This window comes from Carlito syrichta, unplaced genomic scaffold (genome assembly GCF_000164805.1).
Source record: "Carlito syrichta isolate Samal-C Ts95f unplaced genomic scaffold, Tarsius_syrichta-2.0.1 Scaffold304635, whole genome shotgun sequence".
NCBI lineage: Eukaryota > Metazoa > Chordata > Mammalia > Primates > Tarsiidae > Carlito > Carlito syrichta.
Window position 1 is genome coordinate 916178 of NW_007248731.1, and position 23453 is coordinate 939630.

The 23453-nt window shown below is 40.5% G+C and overlaps 1 protein-coding gene across 1 annotated transcript in view; it reads left to right on the forward strand.

Annotated features, from left to right (window-relative positions):
• UBE2U (ubiquitin conjugating enzyme E2 U (putative)) overlaps nucleotides 1–15058 on the forward strand; it is a 64962-nt gene extending 49904 nt beyond the window's left edge. The window contains exons 9-10 of the mRNA XM_008060502.1: nucleotides 8020–8112; nucleotides 14605–15058. Of these exons, the coding sequence (XP_008058693.1) occupies nucleotides 8020–8112; nucleotides 14605–14800 (289 nt within the window). The 3' untranslated portion in view covers nucleotides 14801–15058. The remainder of the gene's footprint in view (nucleotides 1–8019; nucleotides 8113–14604) is intronic.
• The last annotated feature ends 8395 nt before the right edge of the window (nucleotides 15059–23453 follow it).

Sequence of the window (23453 nt, forward strand, 5' to 3'; positions counted from 1 at the left end):
CGACATGCTCAGGTGTTCCCAGTGCTCCCAGCCTCTCTTTCCACAGTGCTCTGTCCCTTTCTCTTTCAGCATGTGTGGTGTGGACACTCATCTGGTGATGACGAGTAACCAGGGCCAGGACAGTAGAGCCGCTTTGCATTTTCTATACTTAGCACGGTGCCTGGCAAACAGTAGGTGCTCAATTAATGTTTGCTGAAAAATGCATGCTTTTGTAGGCACTCGATTAATGTTTGTTGAAAAATGCATACTTCCTGTTTCCCTATTTGAGATTAGGATCAAATGTGAAGGCAGATAATTTTAGGAAAAATAAAATTTAGGTGCAGACTTTTATTAAGGTTCACTCTTATGTAGAGATTAGGATTCTATTTTGGGAGTTCTAGTGTGTGGTCATAAACAGTGATTGAAAACTGGAAGGTTAAATGACTGTCATGAATGTTTTATGCAGATGCTCTAGTTTTACACTTGTTTTGGTTGCTATTAATAGAGACCAATTGTCATTATAGGCAACTTATACATATTCGTTAACCAATCATTTAGTTGGTGTTCATTTCTAAGGCTTTTTTTTTTTCTTTCCTCTTGCCTTGACTGTCTTTTGGCTATTTATGCAAATGCTTTACTTATACCAAAGGATATGAATCTATAATGAGTAGCTTGTACTTATTTTCTCCAGAGAAATAATGAAAGATATAAAATCAGAAAGCAATGAAAGCTGTTCTTTTGCGTGTTCTTGCTTATGACATATATAACTATGTTTGTGTCACACTCTATGGCTAATGATTGCTTATGTGATAACAAAAAGATCTCTATTAGTATACTAAGCTTTGGCAGCGAACCAGTTATCTGAATAAAAGTTACCAACTTTGGTGGAGTTTAACATTCCATGGAGCTTCGGAAAAGAACATTCTCTTTACTACACGAAGGAGGTATACCTCTACTCCAAGTCAGACCACTTGGCTAGCCCTGCTGACAAAGCCTCAAGACAAGGTTTCTAGCCTCTTTTTCAGCTGGGATTGACACCCCTAAGATCCCTCTCTACAGAGATTCTCTACAATTGGAGATTGATATTATCTCCAGTTTACCAGTGAGAGAAACCGACGCACAAAGAGATTTACCAGTGTGCCTGAGGTCATGGATAAATAATTTTATTTGAGCATTAAAGCCACAGTATTTCCTACTTGTCTATTAATATGTACTTCATTAGTAAAAGCTTAAATTGTTCAGGTAAGTATAAAAAATACTGCCTACCCAATGGCAAGCACAAATAAAGTCTAGTGTTTGTGAAAAAAAATTTTTGTCAGCATCAAATTCTATTACTAAACATTGTTAGTTTCTTTTTCCTTCTATATTAAAAGAAGAACATCTGTGCAATATCAAATACCAACTTCTATTTATAAATTGTACTCGGACTTAGTTGTCCTGTCTTTTAAATTAGGGAGTTAATACATCTTATTTCTAAGTTTCTTTGGTGCCTGATTTTATGAGCATGTGTTTTAATTCACAAAAACATACGTAATCTTTCTTTTAGTAAACCTATGTTTGATTCCCTTTTCTTCACTTTTATGGAAAAAAGTTCATTCTGAGTACATTATTTTAATTGATGTTTGTGCTATTCTTTCAGGGTTATTGAATTTAAACATTATTTTTATAGGTTTACATAATTATATATTTAATGCATTTTTCTGAAGGAATGCTTTATTTTATTTCCCAAAGATTAATCTTGAATGCCATCTTGTGGTCAGAGAGAGAATTAGCATTAGAATGGACATTGCCCATATTTTAAAATACAGACGTGGGGAAAAAATATAAACAAAGGGGGAAAAGTCCCTTATAGAAAATAATTTCTGGGCCAGGCGTGGTAGATCATGCCTGTAATCCCAGTTCTTTGGGAGGCTGAGGTGAGGTGATTGCCTGAGTTCAGGGGTTTGAGATCAGCCCGGGCAATTTGGAGAGACCTCATCTCTACAATAAACAAATTTAAAAATTAACTGGGCTTGGTGGTATATGCTTGTGGTTCCAGCTACTTAGAAGACTGAGGCAGAAGGATCGCCTGAGCACAGCAGGTCGAGGCGAGGTGGCTGTGAGCATGCCACTGCATTCCAGCCTGGGCAACGGAATGAGACTCCAACTCAAATAATAATAATAATAATATTTCAGCCAAGCGGCTGCTTAGTCTCTGCTTATATGTTTTTAGAGACAGGTTGTTTGGACTTCAAGAAGTATTCCAATAACCTCAGTCCTCCTTACCTCTAGTTTACATCTGACCCCTTTTAATAGTCAACCATTTCAGGTTCTTTTCATTCGTTTCACTGATTCTTATTGAATTCCTACTATTGCTTTTATGTTTGCTTGCAAAACTGTCCAGAAAACAAGATATTATTTTACAAAGAAAGTGCGCAGAAAAGAGTTTTCAAAATAAATGAAAGAAAAATTCCCTAAGGTTAAATACTTAGTAACAGAGACGACATTCAAGTGCAAGTCCGCCAGATGCCACACCCCACACCTTGTCCCTTAGACCAAAGCTGCTGTAAGTATGCCAGGCACCATGACCCTGAGGACAGGAGGATGGCTTGGGGCGGGTGAAAGGCAGGACTCAAAGGAGATCGGAGAGAAAGTATTGCCACTGGTCTTTGGAAACAGCACAAATAAGGCTGTTTCTGGTTTTCAGACTTGCCCTTGAAGTCTCAGAAAATAGCTCTCATGTCTTTCTCCCACCTACGCTTAAATCTTCTCTTTTTCAGCATAAACACATTCCATTCTTTCAACTGATTTTATGAATTCCGTACTTTTTATTGGTCCCCCCTTACAGATATAATTCATTTCATCAATTTCTCTCCCAGAATGTAGCCTCAGAACTTTATCCTGAATTTCTGGTCGCAGCACAAAACCCAGTGGAAAACTCCACCATGTAAACACCGTAGCTTAAGGTTGCTTTCCCGCTTTCTCTCTACTGAAAAAGAGGAGTTTTAATATGAGTCACAGACACATCTGGTGCTAGAGTTTGGAAGTCGTCCCCTCCAACCTCATGCTGAAATTCAATTCCCAGGGTGATGTTGGAGCTAGAACCCAGCAGGGGGGCCGTTGGGGTCATGGGGGCAGATCTTTATCGCCCTCCCTGGGGTGAGGGGGAGAGGGAGTTCTCCCTGTGTTTGTTCCCGAGAGAGCTGGCTGTTAAAAGGAGCCTGGCACTCCCCTCTCTGGCTTCCACTCTCTCCACCAGTCTCCACATACTGGGCTCTCCCTTGGCCTCCTTCAGGAGAGGAAGGGCCTGAGGCCTTCAGACGCCCAGCCCCTCAGCCAGCAGAACCCTGAGCTGGATAGACCTTTTCCCTAATAATTCACCCAGCCTCAGGGATTCCTTCACAGCAACACTCAACAGACTTTTCATGTGAGCCACAAACACGTGTTTTTTTTTTTTTACCCTAAGGTAATTGCTTTTTTGGTGTTCTCCCACATTTTAAGGGTCTCTCTCTCTCTCTCCCTCTCCCTCCCCCCCCTCTTTCTCCCTTCTCTCCTCTCTCCCTCTCCCTCGGTGCCTCTCCCCATCATCAGGGAAATAGGATCAGCTTAGGCCTTGCCCATACCCTCCATCTGGGCAGGAGTGAGAGGGAGAAGGACCATATTCCCCAGAGTCATATTAGATTGTGTTTTACCCGAAGAAAAGGGGAGTGAGAAGGAAGCCAAGAGGTTCCCTTAGAGCATGTTACCAAAAGTCAAATGACTGATGGAAGGATACAGTAAGTTTTATTATTCCTGTTACGCATGCTGCATCTGATGGTGCCACCAAAACTATGGGAGATTTTAAGAATGAGCAAGCAGTGGGGTTTTTCCTTTTACTTTTTACCTTAATAATTATGGCATTTTACTTCAGAGGCATTCCATTTGCATTTTGTTAGTGACACTGAACATTTTTGTTTTTATCATTTGTATTTTTAGTTGTATAAAGGCAAATGGTTTAATAAAAAAAGGAAATAATGCTTATATCATTTTTTGAGGACAAAACTTTATCAGCAGAGGAAAAAAAGTATAAATCAAGTTATGTTGTTTTCTAAAGTCATACTTGCCCTAAGGAAAATACAATCCTAATGGTGTTTTTAACCTTACACACGACTCACATAGAGCTGCAAATTATTTGTGCTCCTGCCAGCTAAAGTGGAGAGACCTTATAATTGAACAGACACTGACTAGACTTCAGAAGGGCTATGCCTTATAGTGAGGCCTTATTAGCCTCCAGATAAAGGCTGCCACCGTTATGATAAACCTCAAAGTAGACTTCGTGACTGGCAAGGTGGTTCACACCTGTAATACCAGAAATTTGGGAGGCTGAGGTGGGAGAACTGCTTGAGACCAGGAGATCACGACCAGCCTGGGCAACATAGTGAGAACCTGTCTCTACAAAAGATTGAAAAACTTAACTGGGCGTGATGTCATTTGCTGGTAGTCCTACCTTCTCGTGAGGCTGAGGCAAGAGGATCATTTGAAGCCAGGAGTTCGAGGATGCAGTGAGCAAAGACTCAGTGACTGCACCACTGCACTCCAGCCTGGGTGATAGAGCCAGACCCAAAAGTAATAATAATAATAAGCCAAAAAAAGAGAGAAAAAGCCTTGAGGGTATCAAAATGATTTTCACAAAAGATTGAACTGCATACCAGAACAAAAAACAGCTATGTTTAAAGAAATATAACAAAATTCAGCACCTAACAACATAAAATTCACAATGTCCAATATCCCATAAAAAAATCGCCAGTAATACAGGAAAATATGACCTATAACCAATAGAAAAATAATAGATCCATAAATGATAGAGAAATTGAATTAGATATGGACTTTAAGGCAGCAATTATACATCTTGTAAAAAATACTCAAGTATCTGAAGAAAAATATGAATGTGATGAAGAAATGAAGAACATACAAAATGCCAGTGGAACATCTAGAAATAAAAATAATCAAAAATTTAAAAAATATATACCCTATAGGAAGAGCAGTAAATTAGACACTGAAGAAGGAATGACCTATGAATTTGGAAGTCTAGCAATATAAATTCCTAAAAATGAAAATGTAGGAAAAAAGACTAAAAAGAACCTCAGTGAGATGTGGGACAATATCAAGTGTGTAAGATCCATGTAACAGATGCCCCAGGAGAGGGTACAGAAAAAATATCTAAAGAAATAACTATGGCTAAAAATTTTCCAAATTTGAGGAAAGCTACAAACTCAAACCAGTAAGCTCAGTGAATCCCAAGAAACAGAAATGTAGAGAAACCAAACCAAGGCACATCATAATCAAATAGCTGAAACTCAGAAATAAAGAGAAAAATCTTAAAAGCAGCAAGGGATAAAAAGAGACCGCACATGTTATTCATGGTAGAGCAAAGATAAGAATAACCAATAACTTTGTGTCAGAAATCTTGCAAACCAAAATATAATAAATGCCAACTTTACAGCACTTAGAAGAAACTGTTAGGCATAGAATTTTATACCCAGTAAAGATACCTAGTGAATTTTATACCCACTGAAGTTTCCCAGTGCATATATCTCTGAAACTAAAGTAAAGACTTATTTAGATCAATAAATCCAACCACACAGATAAAATGAACACATTTCCTGAAAGACAACATTTACCAAGGCTCACTTAGATATGAGTAACCTGAAAAAGCCTGTATTTAGTAAAGAAATTGATATATAGTTAAAAGCCTTCACACAAAGACAATGCTAAGCCAAGATGGCTTTACTAGAGAATTTTTCCACATATTTAAGGAAAACATAATACCAATGTATGCAAATTCTTTCAGAATATAGAATAGAAGAAAACACTTCCCAGCACATGTTATAAAGTCAGCATTACCTCAATAACAAAGCTAAGACAGACATGAAAAGAAAACTACAAATCAATACACTTCATCTATAGATGCAAAATTTTTAGCAAATTGAATCTGTATGTGTATGACATAGATAATGTAGATTTAAAAATATTGTATGATTTTTTCTGAATGTTAAATCAAGATTAAATTCCTGGTATAAACCCCACTTGGTATGATTAATTATGATAAATAGATATAAATAATTATGATAATTCATCATGACCACGTGGGATTTATACTAAATGTAACCTGGGTTTAACATTTGAAAAATTCAAATAACATAAAATAGAATAAGAAAGAAGAACCATGTGATGATCCTCTCAGCAGGTGTAAAAATAATTCAACACTCATTCCTGGTTTAAAAAAAACACCAACTCAGCGACTTAAGAATAGGACGGGGGTGGGGACACAATATCAATCAGGGTACCTGATCTCAAACCAGGCAAAGTGGATCAAAGGGAGGCCCAGACTTTACCTGTATGATGTCCGCTTGTATTGTATACCTAATCCTGGATTATACTCTACATTGTTAAAATAAAATATTTTTTAAAAAGAATAGGACAGAACTTTCTCAACCTGGGAAAGCACATATACTAAGAAATAGTTACAGCCAACCTCATACATAATGGTAAAAAACTGAATGTTTTGCTCCTAACTTCAGGAACAAGGCAAGGAAGTCTGCTCTCACTACTTCTACACTGCATTTTGTTGGAGGATTTATTTTCATTATAGCATTATCACTACTGATGTATCTTGCGTTTCATATTTGTTCATGTTTTGTCTCTTCTCTATGGGGTCAGAGTTTTTGTCTCCCTCATTTTTTCTATATCATTAGCTCCTAGAACAGTGTGTGGCACAAAGTAGGTGTCTAATGAATATTTATTAAGTGAATGAACTTTTTAGTAATATTGTGTAAGAGAGATACACCTGTAGGACAAAACATCTCCATACCACTTTATTTTTCTCAATAAATAATTTTCCACCAGAAGTATTCTTGTCATGATACATCCTCAAATGTGGTCATTTCCAAAGGAAATCTTTGCAAAAATTTTCATTTTCACGTATAAACTCCTTCTCCAAAGAAATGTTCTGATGCTTAATTTGGGTTTATTGATGTCTCCTGCAAGCCTGTTGTTTTATCCAGAATAAGTCATGAATCTTTCTGTTAGAATGTTTCACTTGTGTAGTGGGTTGAATAGTGTCTCTCTGAAGCATGTGTTCCCCGCAGGACCTCAGCATTTGACCTTATTTCAAAATAGGATCTTCACAAATGTAATTAGTTAAGATGAGACTATACTGGATTAAAGTGGGCTCTAAATTCAACGACTGGTGTTCTTAGAAGAAAAAAAGAGAGATACACACAGGAAAGAAGGTCATGTGACATTGGCGGCAGAGGTTGGAGTAAGATGTAGCTACAAGTCATGAAATGTCAAGGACTGCTGGGAGCCAGCAGAAGCTAGGAAAAGACAAGAGAGGATTGGTCCCTAGAGTTCTCAGAGGGAGAATGGCCCTGCTGCTATCTTGATTTCAGATATCCATCCTCCAGAAAAAAAATTTTTTTTAAGTTGGAGTCTCACTCGTTGTCCAGGCTGGAGGGCAGTGGCATGCTCATGGCCACTGCAACCTTGACCTGCTGGGCTTAGACGATCCTTCTGCTCCAGTCTTCCAAGCAGCTGGAACTACAGATGCTCGCCTTCACACCCAGCTAGTTTTTGTGATTTTTTGGTAAAGATAAAGTCTCACCAAGTTGCCCAGGCTGGTCCCGAACCCCCTGGCTCTGGCAGTCCTCTCGCCTCGGCCTCCCAAAGTGCTGGTATTACAGGCTGAGCCACCGCACCCAGTCCAGAACTTTGAGAGAATAAATTTCTATTATTTTAAGTCACCGAGTTTGTGGTAGTTTGTTATGACAGCCTGAGAAAGCATCTTGCTGTATTACATGATATTTTTATTACTCTTATAATTCTAATCTTATATTTGCTTTTCTATCTACTATTCTGTCAGAAAGTACATGTTGAAATAATTTTACCTTACCATTAAATTAGTCAGTACTCAAAATAGTACCATGGTCAAAGCGTTTGTTTCACTTATTTTTGTCAAAAGTAATATACATTTCCCAAAATGCATTTGGGAGTTTAGATCATTTGTTCCTTTTCTCTTTCTAGGTATGCCGCTGTGAAGTCTAGGTTTGCTAGAGAAAACAACATGCCTCAGGAAGTCAATCACTCAATCAAAAGAATTCATCCTTGCCCAACCCCAAGTAAATTGAGTTGAGCCTATTTATTTTGCCTTGTTTTATAACTAAAATATTAATCATAATAACAAATTCAAATTTTGTTTAGCTTAAATAAGTTTGAATATGACTAATTCTTGTGTTCTTCTTTTAATGTTGCTTTAATTATTTCTAACAAAATTAATTTAGATTTCTTACATAGAAATTGGAACTTTGAAAAATTTGAATTATACTTCCAAGTTTACTAACCTTTAAAAAAATTTTTATTTATTAATATTTTATTTTAAAGATGTGGGGTACGATTCAGGATTAAAGTTTACTACCCTTTAAGAGGTTAAAATAATTTGAAAATTTAAGAATAGGTTGTAGGCCGGACTTGGTGGCTCAGCCTGTAATCCCAGCACTTTGGGAGGCTGAGGCGAGAGGATTGCCTGAGCCCGTGGGTTCGAGATCCGCCCGGGCAACTTGGCGTACCCTCGTCTCTACAATAAATCAAAAATTAGCTGGGCGTGGTAGCGCACGCCTGTAGTTCCGGCTACTCGGAAGGCTGAGGTGGCAGGATTGCCGGAGCCCAGCAGGTTGAGGCTGCGGTGGCCGGCAGCGCACTACTGCACTCCAGTCTGGGTGACAGAGTGAGACTCCCACTCAAAAAAAAAAAAGAATAGGTTGTAAAATGTAAAAAAAACCCAGCAGTCAAAACAAACAATGCTTATAAACTGATCCTACAAACTCATTGTAGATTCAGAGACACAAGCAATATGGCTGAAAAGAAAGAGGGAAGTTGCGTTGTTTTCTGTGCTCTTTTAAAAATTAACTGCTCAAAGAAACACTGTTCGTTGTTGGGATAGGTAGAGGGTGAGTCTTGAGCTGGAAGACAGAGCTGGTAAATTATTATGGAAGTCAGCTAGTACAGAGGGGTCATTTAGGGTCAGAGAAGTTAGGTTCAGATCCCTGCTCTATATAGGAAGGTCACTTAACCTCTGCACTTGTTTCTTCACCCCGTACATGGAAGATGTTGAATACATATTAATTTCTAATATCCTGCTCTGTCTCACAGGATTCTTCTGGCTAAATGACTCCATGTATGTAAAATTTCTTTGTAAAGTGGAAAGTCCTTCCAAATATTAGTGACTGTTTTTCCTGTCACCTTGTCATCAAACATAACAGCATATTGCCAGGCACAGGCAGTAACCTTCCTTCAGTGATTCTCCAAGGACCATGCTCCCACCTCTCTGAGTTTCTTTTACCTGACTCAGTGTCTACTTCTCCTCCTCCTACTTGTTTTGTGGTGCCACTCAGGTTTCCTTCTCCAGATCGTCAGCCTCAGTCTCCTCCATTCATCTCTGCCTTCTTCCAGTTTTCAGCGTACCAGTAAGGACTGGTAGGAAATGCTGCCTTCTTCAGCCTCACTCCCTGCTTCCTTCATGACTTCTCTTCTCCTGTCTGCAATCTCCTGTCTTCAACACCCCCACCATCTTTATCAATGGAAGAGATCACTGAGTCGAAGATTGCAATAATTTATGTCCACTGGTTCTATAGCTCAGATCTGCTTATGTTTCACCAGGTCTAAGATTCTTTAATTGTTTCCCACTTCCTTTATGATAATATTTAGACCCTTTGACATGGAAAGTTCTTAATGCTCTAATACTTGCCTTTGTCTTTTCAGTGACATCTCTTACCACTGTCCCCTTCACATCCTAAACGAGTGGGTCATGATTGTTTATTTCCTGCCTCATTTCAAAAAAAATTTGAAAGGTACATTGTGTTTTCTCCTGCCACCACTCCAAACACTCTTCTCTCACATTTTTTGCTTTCTAATACCTAAGCATCCTTTAGATTCAGTTTGGGTATTACCTTCTCTAGGAAACTTTCTCTGTGGGTTCTCATAGCACTTCTTTAATGGTCACAAGATGCTCTGTTCATTTTCTATTGCTATATAGTACATTGTCACACATTTGGTGGCTTAAGCCAACACACATGGATTATTTCACTATTTCTGTAGGCCCGGAGTTCAGACACAGCTTAATTGGATCCTCTGCTTAAGATCTCATAAGATTATGATCAAGGTGTCAGCTGGGCTGCATTCTCATCTGGAGGCTTGAATGGGGAAGAATCTGCTTCCAAGCTCAGTGCAATTGTTGACAGAATTCATTTTCTTCTGTCTTTAGGACTGAGGGCCCTGGTTTCTGGCTGTGTGTTGCTGGAGATTGCCCACAGTTCCTTGCCATGTGAATGTTTCCAACACGGCCTCTTACTTCGTCCAGCATAGAGAGTCTTTAGAGCCAGTCGGATAGCAAGATAGACTCTTATATAATGTAATATGATTATGGGAGTGAAGTCCCATCACTTTTGTCATCTTTTATTGGTTAGAAGAAAGTCACAGATCCCACTCACACTCAAAAGGGAGGGGCTTACATAAAGGTGTAAGCATCAAGATCGTGAGGGACCACCTAAAATCTGTTTGCCACACATGCAGCGCTCTCATTGTCTCTTTGCTGCCGGCCTCCTTTGATAAAGAGTGAGCTCCTTGAGGGAAGGGACGGCTTAGTTCCCAACCCACTACAGCACAGTACTTGGCACACAGTAGCTATTCGATGCTCATGAACAGATGAGTGAGTAAATAGTAGGAAAATGTAAAATTTCATGCTTTTATCTGCCCCTGATTTTGAAAAAGAAGAAGAGCCCATGATGAGTGGGAAAAAGAGACAAACTAGAAGAGAGAACATTTTCAGGAATGTCCAGAAACTTATGAGCTCTCCAGTGCTGAGCCTTGGTCTGTTGATAATGGAATAGGCTATTCTTTATGTCTATTTTGGAAGAGACTATACTTAAGAGATTGTGATAAGTTAGATGGCTATTCAGAAATTCTTGATTGTTTCACCACCATGGGCAACTGTATTTCCTTGCCCCTTGACTTTGAGCTTTTCCCTGTGATTTGTTTTCATCAATGGAATATTAGTGGGTGTGATATGCCTGGGGATTTGGAAAAGGTTTGTGTGATTTGGCTTGTTCTTTTTCCTTTCTGTCATCATCACAGAGCATGCCCAGACTAGCCCCCAATCAAAGAGAAAGTTTTGAGGCATAGAGTCAAGCTTTCCCAGCCAAGTTTTCCAGCCTTTTCCCAGCCAAATAAGCCAACCCCCAACTGACCTACAGGCATGGGACCTAAACAAATATTTATGGTTGCATGTCACTAAGATTCTGTGGCCGTTTATTTTGTAGCAATAGTGAATTTATATAGGCTCTCAAAGGAAAGTATGACTCCATTAGAAAAATAATGAACTTTGTGTTCTTCTTTTGCAGAGAGAGTTATCAGTCACAGTTTGCCAGTGGGAAAAACTCATCTGGGACTTAGGAGGTGGGAGGGAAGAAGAGGCCATTATGTTTGAAGAGTGGTTCATCTCGGGCATGATGGTTTCCACACACAGCAGTTTCACACATCTCTTCACGAAGTCCAATTTCCCAGACATAGTGGCTTCACAGATATGTCAGTGAACTCAACACTTCATGTTGAGTGGCTAAATACATGCAACTCCTTGTCCTCTTGGCTTTCCATTCTCGTGAGTGCATCAGGCTAAAGTAGGTAGTGACTGTTTTTCCAATTTCCAGCTGTAGCCTTCCAGACCGTCACTCCCCTAGGTCCTCCCACATCTGGATAATCCCGAATTCCTATGTTAAACCCTTCACTCTTCAATTACTTGTTTTCCCAACTGAACCCAGACTTAAAATAGGAGTGAATAGAAATAAACCATTTGGCAATAATCAGAATCCACCGGATAGCACAGATTTTAATATCTCTACTAACTAAATTATTTTAAGATTTAAAAAATAAATCATAAGAGGCAGAGTTTGTAGGAGCCATCCCAAGAAAGGCGTACAAAGTCTAAGGCAGTTAGAATTTGTGCTTTCATAACTTATTTTGTTAATGTAGTCACAAAGTCCCCACCTTTATTATCCATTCCAACCACCAAATCCAAGGTGTCTCAGAGGGATTTAAAATACTTAGATTTTCTTGGAGGAAAAAAGTTCAAAATAATATATATTTTTAATGTTCTAAGAAAACCTTTCTACATTTTTTGCATTATGTTCACTAATCTAGCCAGGTTTATTTTGGGGGGAGTTTTTTTTTAACAGAGCAGGAAATAAGAGGGCAAATAGTCAAGGCCATTGACTTCCAACTTTCACTCCACCCCAGCAACTGATGGCGATCATGGCACTCCCCCTTCCCTTCCCAGTAACTAGTTTAGGATGACACGTGACACTGTCCCGCTGGAGGAGGAATAGAGTAGGTGCTTCAGGGAATGCTTTTTCCGTTCTTAAAAATGAGATCCTGTTCCAGCTACTTGGAAGACTGAGATGGAAGGATCACTGGAGCCCAGTAGGTTGATGCTGGGGTGGTTGTGAGCATGCCACCGCACTCCAGCTTGGGCGACAGAGTGAGACTCCAGCTCAAAAAAAAAAAATGAGACCATGGAGAGAACACCCCTTTTTCCTCTGGATGTTACATCTGATATAAGTACTACATTGGCCATAGCTGTCCTGCTACTCGCTTGAAGATTGAAGATGACGCCCAAGACAGCAAAGCAGAGCAGTGAAAAGACTGTGTCCTTAATGGCGTTGTTGAATCACTGAAACAAACATTCAATCCTGCCCTCCGCTCTGGCTTGCCTCCTATGTGAGATAAAACCTTCCCCTATTGTTTTAACTGGTTTGACTTGGCTTTATACTTCTTGTAATCAAAAACATGTGGAGTCAGAAAGGCCTGAACATGGTTAGAAAGAACTGGAGTTAGTCCATCAATAATATGTTCACAGAAAATAAAGCGGATGATTTTCTCGAGACACAGAGAGAAATTAGTTTTAAATTAATTAAAGCTAAATATTAGTATCAAAAGTGCAAAAATTAAAACAAAACCACTAAAGGTCTCAGAGTACCCACAGGATAATGGTGGCTGTCTAAACTCACATCTTATCTGTGCTTCTTTCTATAGACCAAAGAAAGATAACAAGTCACCTATGGCCCATGTCTGTAACATAACTAGAAGACAGCAAATATTACAAGGCCTGTTTTACGTGTGTGGGGGAGAAATAAACATATGAGGCCAACAAAATGTGTCCTAGGACCCATAATAGGCGGTGAATCAGGCAGCAACAACATGAAAGAGAATGTAGCAAGCTACAAGCTAACAGGGCACAACAGCACCAACAGGAACTCATCCAGAAAGCAAGGTCCCCATGCTGAGTAGAAATATAGAGGTTAGATCAATATTCTTTATTTTTTATTTTATTTATTGTACAGATGAGGTCTCACTATGTTGCCCAGGATGGTCTCGAACTCCTGGGCTCAAGCAATCCTCTCGCGTCAGCCTCCCAAAGTGCTGGGATTGTAGGCATGAACCACTGCACCTGGCCATATTATTTTTTTTTTTTTTGAGCTGGAGTCTCACTCTGTCACCCAGACTGGAGTGCAGTAGCATGCTCCTAGCCACTGCAGCCTTGACCTGCTGGGCTCTGGCGATCTTCCACCTCAGCCTTCCATAGCTGGAACTACAGGCGTGCGCTACGACACCTGGCTAATTTTTTATTTTATTGTAGAGATGAGGTCTCTCCAACTTGCCCAGGTGGGTCTCGAACCTGCGGGCTCAGGCAATCCACTCGCCTCAGCCTCCCAAAGTGCTGGGATTACAGGCTGAGCCGCCGAGCCTGGCTGCCATATTCTTTTTAAAAATATATAATCGGTTTATTTTACTGTGTGCAAGGGTTACAAGATAAAGTTGAAATTCCTTTGCATGACAGATGAGGTTTACCTGATCTGGCCTCAGCCTACCTTCCAGCTCTGTGGAACTTTCTGTGTATATCACATTGTGTTTTGGGATCAGACAGATATGGGATGAAGTCTTATTGTTGCTAGATATCCATGGTCAAGTTACTACAGGTTGCTCAGCCTTGGTTTCCTCATGTGCAAAATAAGGATAATAATTCCTGCCCATCACTAGGGTTGTGTCTGAATTAATTAATGTACATGTAGCATGCTCAGCACAGCACCTGACACTATAAAGGATAAAGCGTCCCTCTGCCAATTACTTCTAACCCTGTCAATTCCTCTTTGTGCCTCAGTATGTGCTGTTTCTTTCATCTAAGCTGTTCTGACCTCCCTTCTTTGCTCTCCTCTGTTTAGCAAACTGCTCTCATCTTTCAAAGTTCAAGTGTGTTTTTACTGAGACATAGTGATTCCCTCCCTGTGCTCCCAATGCACTTTTTCCCTGACACATCAACTGGCACTTAGCAGGGACTTGGCAAATGTACATTAAATGAATGAACTAACAAAGCATAAAAAGATGGAGCAAAATGGAAAGAATGCTTTATGGCAAATCAAGTTAATTGTAAAATGTGAAATTTAGCAAGTTTTAAAAGGCTGCTTGCGCTCACATAGGTGATCTTTGGCATTACACTGCAAATGCGGGTAACTTCTCTGTTGTTGTTTTTCCTGCTATGTCTTTTACATTTCTGTTTTCCATAATTCCCACCACAGCTGAAATTTTTCCGAAGTCCAAAACTAAATTAAATATCATCACAGCGATGTATAAAGCGGAGGAGGAGTCGGAGGATGACACTTCGTCAGACAAAAATGACACCGATGAGTCATGGGAAGAGGAAGTAGAAGAACTGGTCTCCTGGACCAATGCTCTCAACACAGATATTTTAGAAGATTAAGCCAAATGCACCCAGCATGTGAACAATAAACAACTCCCACCACAGCTCAGTTTCATGGGGCAACTTTTGAAGACTCGCAGAACTTGGATTCCATTTTTTGTCCAAGTTGTTTTCCTCCTCTCACTGCAAGTACAAATTAGAAATATAAGTACAAAACGCTGAATATGTTGCTTTGACTTTCTTGAGCTATACTTCTCTGGAACTGAGTTAGTCAAGTCAAGGGTGTTCAATGCTGCAATCTGATCAATGGTATCGGACTCCTGTAGCTATCAGGCTACTGGATGCATGTTTTGCAGGCAAGACCTGGATCAGAAAGAGGCTGGGATAGGAGAGGAGCAGGCAGAGGCTTCACAGGCTAGACGTGAACCCAGGGAGAGAGACCTGTACATTTTTCTACGTGTGCCTAGTTTCTTGTCTTGTGTCCTCTATATTCAAGGGTTGAGACGTCACCATCCACTGTTGTTCCTCTTCTGTTTTCTTCCGGAGTACATGCTATTCTCTCTTGGACCTTGGCCAACTTTCCCTCATGTTCTTATGTCTTTCTTTTCCTTTCTCTTTTGCTATGTTGCTTTGCCCAGTATATACGCTGACGTCTCTCCTATTCTGGAATACGTCTCTGCCTTTGACACTGCATCACTCCTTCCTCAACACTACTCACTCATGTTTTCGCAGTCAGATTGATTAATAGTAGCCTGTCATTTGCTCTTCTTATTTCTTTATTTCATTGCACATTTGCACCCACTGCACAATGAAACCTTATCTTCTGCTCATTCGACACCACTGAAATTTGCCAGGATCACCAGTGATATTGCCAAAACTCCGGAGGTGCTTTATCTTACTCGGCTATATTCTCTAGGCTATGTTTGATAATATTGATCAGTTCCTTTTTTTGAGATATTTATTGATGTGCCTACACTGAGACTTATTTTGAGGCCATCTGCCTACACACATGCAGCTCTTCATAAATAACACACACACACACACACACACACACACACACACACACACACACACACGACCTTAGGTGGGGTTATTAAATAGGTCTCTCCCTCATTTCTAGGGAAACTGATTTTAGTCCTCATGAAAAAAGGAGAAAAGCCCTACTAGCTCTCCTCTGGCTTCTCGGCCCTCCCCTGGCCAGCTAAATGCTTCCAAGTCTGCTCAGGACATTTCTGACCATAAGGCCCCCGTTGACTGTCGTGCCTGACACTTTGGCTAACCTCCTCAATCCCCCCAACCAGAGCAAACCAGAGCCACAGAATTTTGGCAGCAAACCCAGATTTCCCCTACCTTTTGTCAGTGCCAAAGTACAGCTATGAGCCAACCCACGACTCCCACCTGACTCGATAACAGTGAGCAGAGTTCTTTTCACATGCGAACGGCTCTGAAAGGCCCATCCCATACCTCAGTGAAACTGTGGAACACAGTTGAAAGATGCAGGCCTCTTCTACCAGCAGAAGCCGGGCCTCCAACTCCTCTCCTGCATTCTAAGGGGACACATATGAGGAGCACCAGCAGGTAAACTGCAGTTGCCAAAAAATTTAACTCCAAAAGACCACGATGGTCAACCAGAAATATTTCCTTGGTATCAGCTGCCACATGTTTATTTTATCCTTTCTGCTTAAGCCAGCCTCTTTCTTTCAGGGCAAGGAAGGTACACTTGTTTGTTTCTTTTCCTGTAGCCATAAGTCCTGGGAATGGAGGTAGGATGGTAGAGGGGGGTAGAGCAAAAAAGGTTTTTGGAATAGAAACATTAGAAAAGGAGAGTTTATTTAATTACCTTCACTAGATCACTGGCCACTCATTCTGGGTCTCCAGTCGGGATTGCCCTTCTGCCCTGAGCCCTTGGTGAAAGGCTCTTCTGGGATCCAGCCCAACTCTCTTCCCTGCACATTTATCTTGCCGCTATCAGATTTTACCACCTACCCATGTTCTCATTCTCTGTACTTTTTCCCCACCTACCTACGTCTTCACTTCAGTGTCCCCCATGTGTCTGAAGTGCAACATGACCCAACTTAAACTCATTTCTTCTTCTCAGGATCTCACTCTGTCACCCAGACTGGAGAGTGCAGTGGCACAATCATGGCTCACTGCAGCCTTGACCTCCTAAGCTCAGGCAATGCTTCTGCCTCAGCCTCCCAAGTAGCTGCATCACCAGACCCAGCTAATTTTTTGGTTCTTTTTGTGGCGATAAGGTCTCGCTATATTGCTAGGCTGGTCTTGAACTCCCAGGCTCAAGCCATCCTCCCACCTCGGCCTCCCAAAGTGCTGGCATGGCAGGTGTGAGCCATCATGCCCCGCCAGTATGTCTTAATCTGTTTGGGCTGCTATAACAAAATACCATAAACTGGATAGCTTATAAACAACAGAAGTTTATTTCTTACAGGTCTGGAGGCTGGGAGACCCGTGATCAAGGCACTGGCAGATTTGGTGTCTGGCGAGGGAAATGAAGTGAAGCTGTGTTTGATATTATTGATCAGTTCTTTTTTTTGAGATGTTTATTGCTGTGCCTACACTGAGACTTATTTTGAGGCCATCTACCTACACACACACAGCTCTTAATAAATCTCACACACACACACACACACACACACACACACACACACACACATGACCTTAGACGGAGTTATTAAATAGATCTGTCCCTCATTTCTAGGGAAACTTCATTTCCTGGTTCATAGATGGCAATCTCTTCATTTTAACCTCACATGGCAGAAGGGCAAGAGGTCTCTCTGAGACCTCTTTTATAAGGGCAAAGATTCTATTTATAAGAGCTCCACTCCCATGACCAAATAAATTCCCAAAGGCCCACCTTCAAACACCATCACCTTGGGCATTAGGATTTCACATGTGACTCTCAGGGGGAAACAAACATTCAGACCATACCATTGTGCCTGACGTTACCAAACTCCTTATACTTCCCCACGTGTAGCATGCTCTTTCCTGCTCCCTGGCCTTTGGCTGGAATATTTTTCCCTTTTTTGTGGTTAGCTCCTATTTATCCCCTACAACTCAACTCAGTCATCATCTCCACAGAATTTTCTCTGCAGTCTACATAACCTACTCCAGGCTAGGTCTCTGTCATCTCTCTCTGTGTGTGTGTGGGGGGGCGCTCTCTCTCTCTCTCTCTCTCTCTCTCTCTCTCTCTCTCTCTCTCTGTGTGTGTGGGGGGGGCACCATGGAATATGTCTACGTGCGTGCAATACAACCACTTTGGAATTGTCTGTTTTGCCTGTTTGCCCATTTGCCTCCCACTAAACCTTCGAACTAGAAGCTAACCAGATTCCTTCTTAGAGATGCCCTGTAATATAGGACCACATACCAACAGCTGCCACAATTTCTCCATCTCAAACAAAAGTTCCTATTCCACTGTATCAGATTCTGTTGTTTAAAAAATAAACTTGGGGGCAACCCTTCGGATCCCCTCCCACTGTGGGAGCTTTTCTGTCCTCTCGATAAATCCTGCTTTCTATAAATAAATAAATAAATAAACTTGGAAATGCTAGCAAATTAGTGAATTCAAAAGTAACAAAAAAGGAAGCAGTAGAGAGTTGATTCTGGGGGAAGATGCTAGGTGTTAGGTTTTTCTAAACAGTTTTATTGATGTATAATCAACATAATGAAATTGAACTATTTGAAGTATACAACTTAAGTTTTCATATATGACACTTCCATGTAATCATCACCACTATCCAGACTGAAAACATATCTACCGGGGGAGAACAAAAAAACCCCAAACAAACCAGAATTACCTTTTTTTAAGAGGACGGATCCCTTGTAGTACAGGCTTCTCTCTGCTAGTAAGTGTTCTATTAATAGGAACCCATTGGCATCAGTGTACCAGCCAGCATTGCTGTGAGATACTACGTTCAACTTAAGTGAATTTTTTTTTTGAGTCAGAGTCTCACTTTGTCACCCATGCTGGCGTGCAGTGGCACACTCATGGTCACCACAGCCTTGACCTGATGGATCAGGTAATTCTTCGGCCTCAGCCTTCCAAGTAGCCGGAACCACAGGCACGCACCACCACGCCCAGCTAATTTTTTGATTTGCTGTAGAGATACGGCCTTGAACCCCTGGGGTCAGGCAGTCCTCTGACCTTGGCCTCCCAAAGTGCTGGCATTACAGGCGTGAGCCACTGCGCCTGGCCTTCAGTAAAATTTTTTTTTGGAGATTCATTCAACGTGTCTGCCCATGTCATCATAGGTTATCTATGAGCATATCCACCCACACTGCACCAGGTGTTCAGCAGTTTTTGACCAAAAGTGGCGTGACCCTGATGCTCCACCCTCCCTCTTTACCTGATGTTATCCCAAGTGATTATTCCCCCTGCCAGATGAAAGAAGTCCTCAAAGGGAAACGCTTTGCCCATGTGGAACCAAAAAATGGCAGAAGCCCTAAAAGTCATCAAAATGGTTGAGTGTAAACATTTTGAACGGTGGAAAAAGTGACTCCTCTCCATAGGCATATTGCACCAAATAGAGAGTCTTTTGAGGGTGACTGAAGTTTAAACATGTAAGAATCAAGACACAATTTTTTATAAATAAATTCCAAGTTTTGGGGGTCCCTCTTTGTATTGTCCCCAAGAGCTTTCCTGTGCCCCTTTGGAATACTCCCCCTGCTTCCACTTCCTGCTCTTATCCCCAACTAATGATCTGCTTTCTGTCACTGCAGATCAGTGTGCACTGACTACATATTCATATGAGTGAAATTATGCTGTAAAGCTTTGTGTGGCTTCTTTCACTCAGCTTAATTATTTTGAGATTTGCTTATGTTTTACATATATTATTCATTACTTTTTATTGCTGAGTAGTATCCCACTATATGGACATACCACATTTTGTTGATCTGTTCATCTGTTGGTGGACATGCGCACTGTTTCCAGCCCAAGGCTATTACAAGTATAAAAGCTGCTGTGGCAAATCCATCCTATGATGACCAACAAGGAATCTCACCCTTGTATCATCTCTTCTTCCCCTTGAGTGTAAACAAAGTCTGCCTCTTACTTCTAGTCAACAGAACATAGCAAAAATGGTGGGCTAGTCACTGCGATCTTTATATTATGCTAGACAAGACTCCATCTTAGCAGACTGTAGAGAGCTTCTCCTGGCTTTGAAGAGGTAAGCGGTCAGATTGTGAAAAGGCCACATGACAAAGAACTGTTGTCACCTTTAGAAACTGAGCCTTTGACTGATGTGAACAAGGAAATAGAGACCTCAGTCCTACAACCTCAAGAAATTGAATTCTGTCAACAACCATGGGAGCTGCTTTAAGCTGCTGAATTTGTGGTAATTTGCTATGCACCAATAGAAAATAAATATAGCAGCCTGGCTCGGTGGCTCGGCCTGTAATCCCGCACTTTGGGAGGCTGAGGTGAGTGGATTGCCTGAGCCCGCGGGTTCGAGACCTGCCTGGGCAACTTGGTGAGACCTCATCTCTACAATAAATCAAAAAATTAGCCGGGCGTGGTAGCGTGCACCTGTAGTTCCAGCTACTTGGAAGGCTGAGGCGGAAGGATCGCCGGAGCCCAGCAGGTTGAGGCTGCAGTGGCCGGGAGTGGCCACTGCACAACAGTCTGGGTGACAGAGTGAGACTCCAACTCAAAAAAGAAAATAAATATAGCAGGTATGAACATTTGTGCACACGTCTTTGTATGAACTTATGTTTAATTTTCTCTTGAGTAAATAATTAAAATTTAAGTAGCCAGATCATATGGTAGATGTATGTTTACATTTTTAAGAAATTGTCAAACTCCAAAGGAGATTTACTATTTTCTTTCCTACCAGCTGTGTGTGAGAGTTCCGGTTCCTCCACATTCTGGCCAGTGCTTGGTATGGTCAGTCTTTCAAATGTTGACCATTCTAAAAGGTGTCTAGGGGATTCTCATTGTATTAATTTGCATTTACCCAAAGACTATAATGATGAGTATTTTTTCATGTGCTTCTCTGCCATCCCTGTATCTTCTCTAATGAAGTGTTTTTCAAATCTTTTACCCATTTTTTATTGGGGTGTTTGTTTCACTAAGTTTTAAGAGCTCTTATATATTCTGGACCCAAGTTCCTTATGAGGTAAGTGATTTATAGATGTATAATTTGCAAACTAGTGACAAATCTGCCCTTGCCTTTCATTAACTTGACAATGTTTTTTAAAGAGCAGAAATTTTAAATTTTGATAAAGTCCAGTTTACCAATTTTTTTCTTTTATAGATTGTGCTTCTGACATGATATCTAATAAAGCCTTGCCTAATCTAAAATCACAAGGATTTTTCTCTTATTTCTTGTAGAAATTTTATAATTATAGGTTTTACATTTAGGCCTTGATCCATTAAAAATTAATTTATATGGATGTAAGGAATGGTTCAAAGTTGTGTGTGTGTTTATTCCCTCTCCTTCCTTCCTTTCTTCCTTCCTTCCTCCCTCCCTCCCTCCCTCCCTCCCTCCCTTCCTTCCTTCCTTCCTTCCCCCTCCTTCCTTCTTTCCTTCCTGTCTTCCTGCCTTCCTGCCTCTCTTTCCTTCTTTTCTGCATATAGATATTCAATCATCCCAGCACCCCTTGTTTAAAAGACTATCCTTTCTCCACTGAACTGTCTTCATTCTTTGGTTGAAAATCTACATGTGGGTCTATTTCTGAACTCTGCTTGATTCACTGATCTATTTATCTTTATACCAATATCACATTGTCTTGATTAGTATAGCTTTATTATGCTTCTTTTTCTTTTTCTTTTTTTTTTTTTTTTGAGTTGGAGTCTCACTCTGTTGCCCAGACTGGAGTGCAGTGGCCGCTCCCGGCCACCGCAGCCTCGACCTGCTGGGCTCCGGCGATCCTTCCACCTCAGCCTTCTGAGTAGCTGGAACTACAGGCGTGCGCTACCACACCCGGTTGATTTTTGATTTATTGTAGAGATGAGGTCTCACCAAGTTGCCCAGGCGGGTCTTGAACCCGCGGGCTCAGGCAATCCACTCACCTCAGCCTCCCAAGGCGCAGGATTACAGGCTGAGCCACCGAGCGCAGCTTATTATGTTTCTGAAAATGAGATCACGCTAGTACTCTAACTTTGTTCTTTTTTTTTTTTTTTTCCAGAATTGTTTTGGCTAGTCTAGGTCCTTTGCATTTGCATATGAATTTTAGGGTCAATCCATCAGTGCCTACAAAAAAATCATGTGAGGATTTTGATTGGGATTTCATTGAATCTATGGCTCTATCTAAGGAGTATTGACAACTCTATTGCTCTTTTCCCCATGAACTCTTCATCTGTGTCTTCATAATATCTCTTCACAATGCTTTGTAATGTTCAGTATTCATGTGTTGTTTACCATTTGTCAAATTTTTCTCTAAGCGTTTTTGAGGCTATTCTAAATAGTGTTATTTTAAAACATAATTATTCTTTGCTAGTATATAGAGACACAGTTGATTTTGGCATATCGACCTTGAGTGCTGCAATATTGCCAATCTTACTTATTAGTTCTAGTAGTTATTTTGTGGATCCCATCAAAGACAATCATGTTGTCTTCAAATGAAGACAGTTTTGCTTCTTCCTCTTCAATCTGGATGCATTTATTTTTCTTGACTTACTGAACTGGCTTGAATCCCTAGTATGCTGTTGAAAAAAAAATCAGTGTAAGTGGACACCCCTCTCTTTGTCTGAACTTAAGAGGAAAGCATTCAGTTTTTTATCATTAAGAATAATGTTAACTATAGATTTTTCAAGGATTTCCTTTATCCAGGTGAGTAAGTTTCCTGCTATTCCTAATTTGCTGTGAGCTTTCATCAAAAAAGAAGGTTAGATTCTGTTAAATGCTTTTTTAATGTCTATTGAGATGTACATATGATTTTTATTGTTTATTTTATTAATATGGTAAGTTACGTTATTTATTTTTATATATTGCTATTTGAAAAGTTAATATTTGCTTAGAAGTTTTACATGTATGATCTTAAGGAAAATGGGATATAGTTTTATTTTCTTGAAATACCTTTTCCTGGATTTGGTATCAGAGTAATGTTAGCCACATAGAATGAAGTGGAAAGAATTCTATCCTCTTTAATTTTCTGGAAGAGTTTTTGTAGAATTGTTATTATTTCTTCCTTATTTTTGGTAAAATTCACCATTTAACATATATAATTTTTTCATTATCAGGCTGTAGTTATGGGGTTTTTTTAGGTGCAAACAAAAATATACTAAAAATAAACAAAAGCTAAAAGAGAAGTGTTAGCCGGCTCGGTGGCTCAGCCTGTAATCCCGTGCTTTGGGAGGATGAGGTGAGTGGATTGCCTGAGACTGCGGGTTCGAGACCCGCCTGGGCAATTTGGTGAGACCTCATCTCTACAATAAATCAAAAAAATTAGCTGGGCATGGTAGCACAAGCCTGTAGTTCCAGCTACTTGGAAGGCTGAGGCGGAAGGATCGCCAGAGCCCAGCAGGTCGAGGCTGCAGTGACCAGGAGTGTGCCACTGCATTCCAGTCTGGGCGACAGAGTGAGACTCCAACTCAATCAATCAATCAATAAAAGAGAAGTGTTTATTTTTGCCGTTTCCAATGAAGAATATTTCCTAGTATTTAACCTAGAAAAGGTAGCATGAGATGGTGGTTAGGAGCTCAGATTCTGGGGCCAGACTTTCTGGATCTGTCAGCTGCTTACTAGCTGTGTGACCTTGG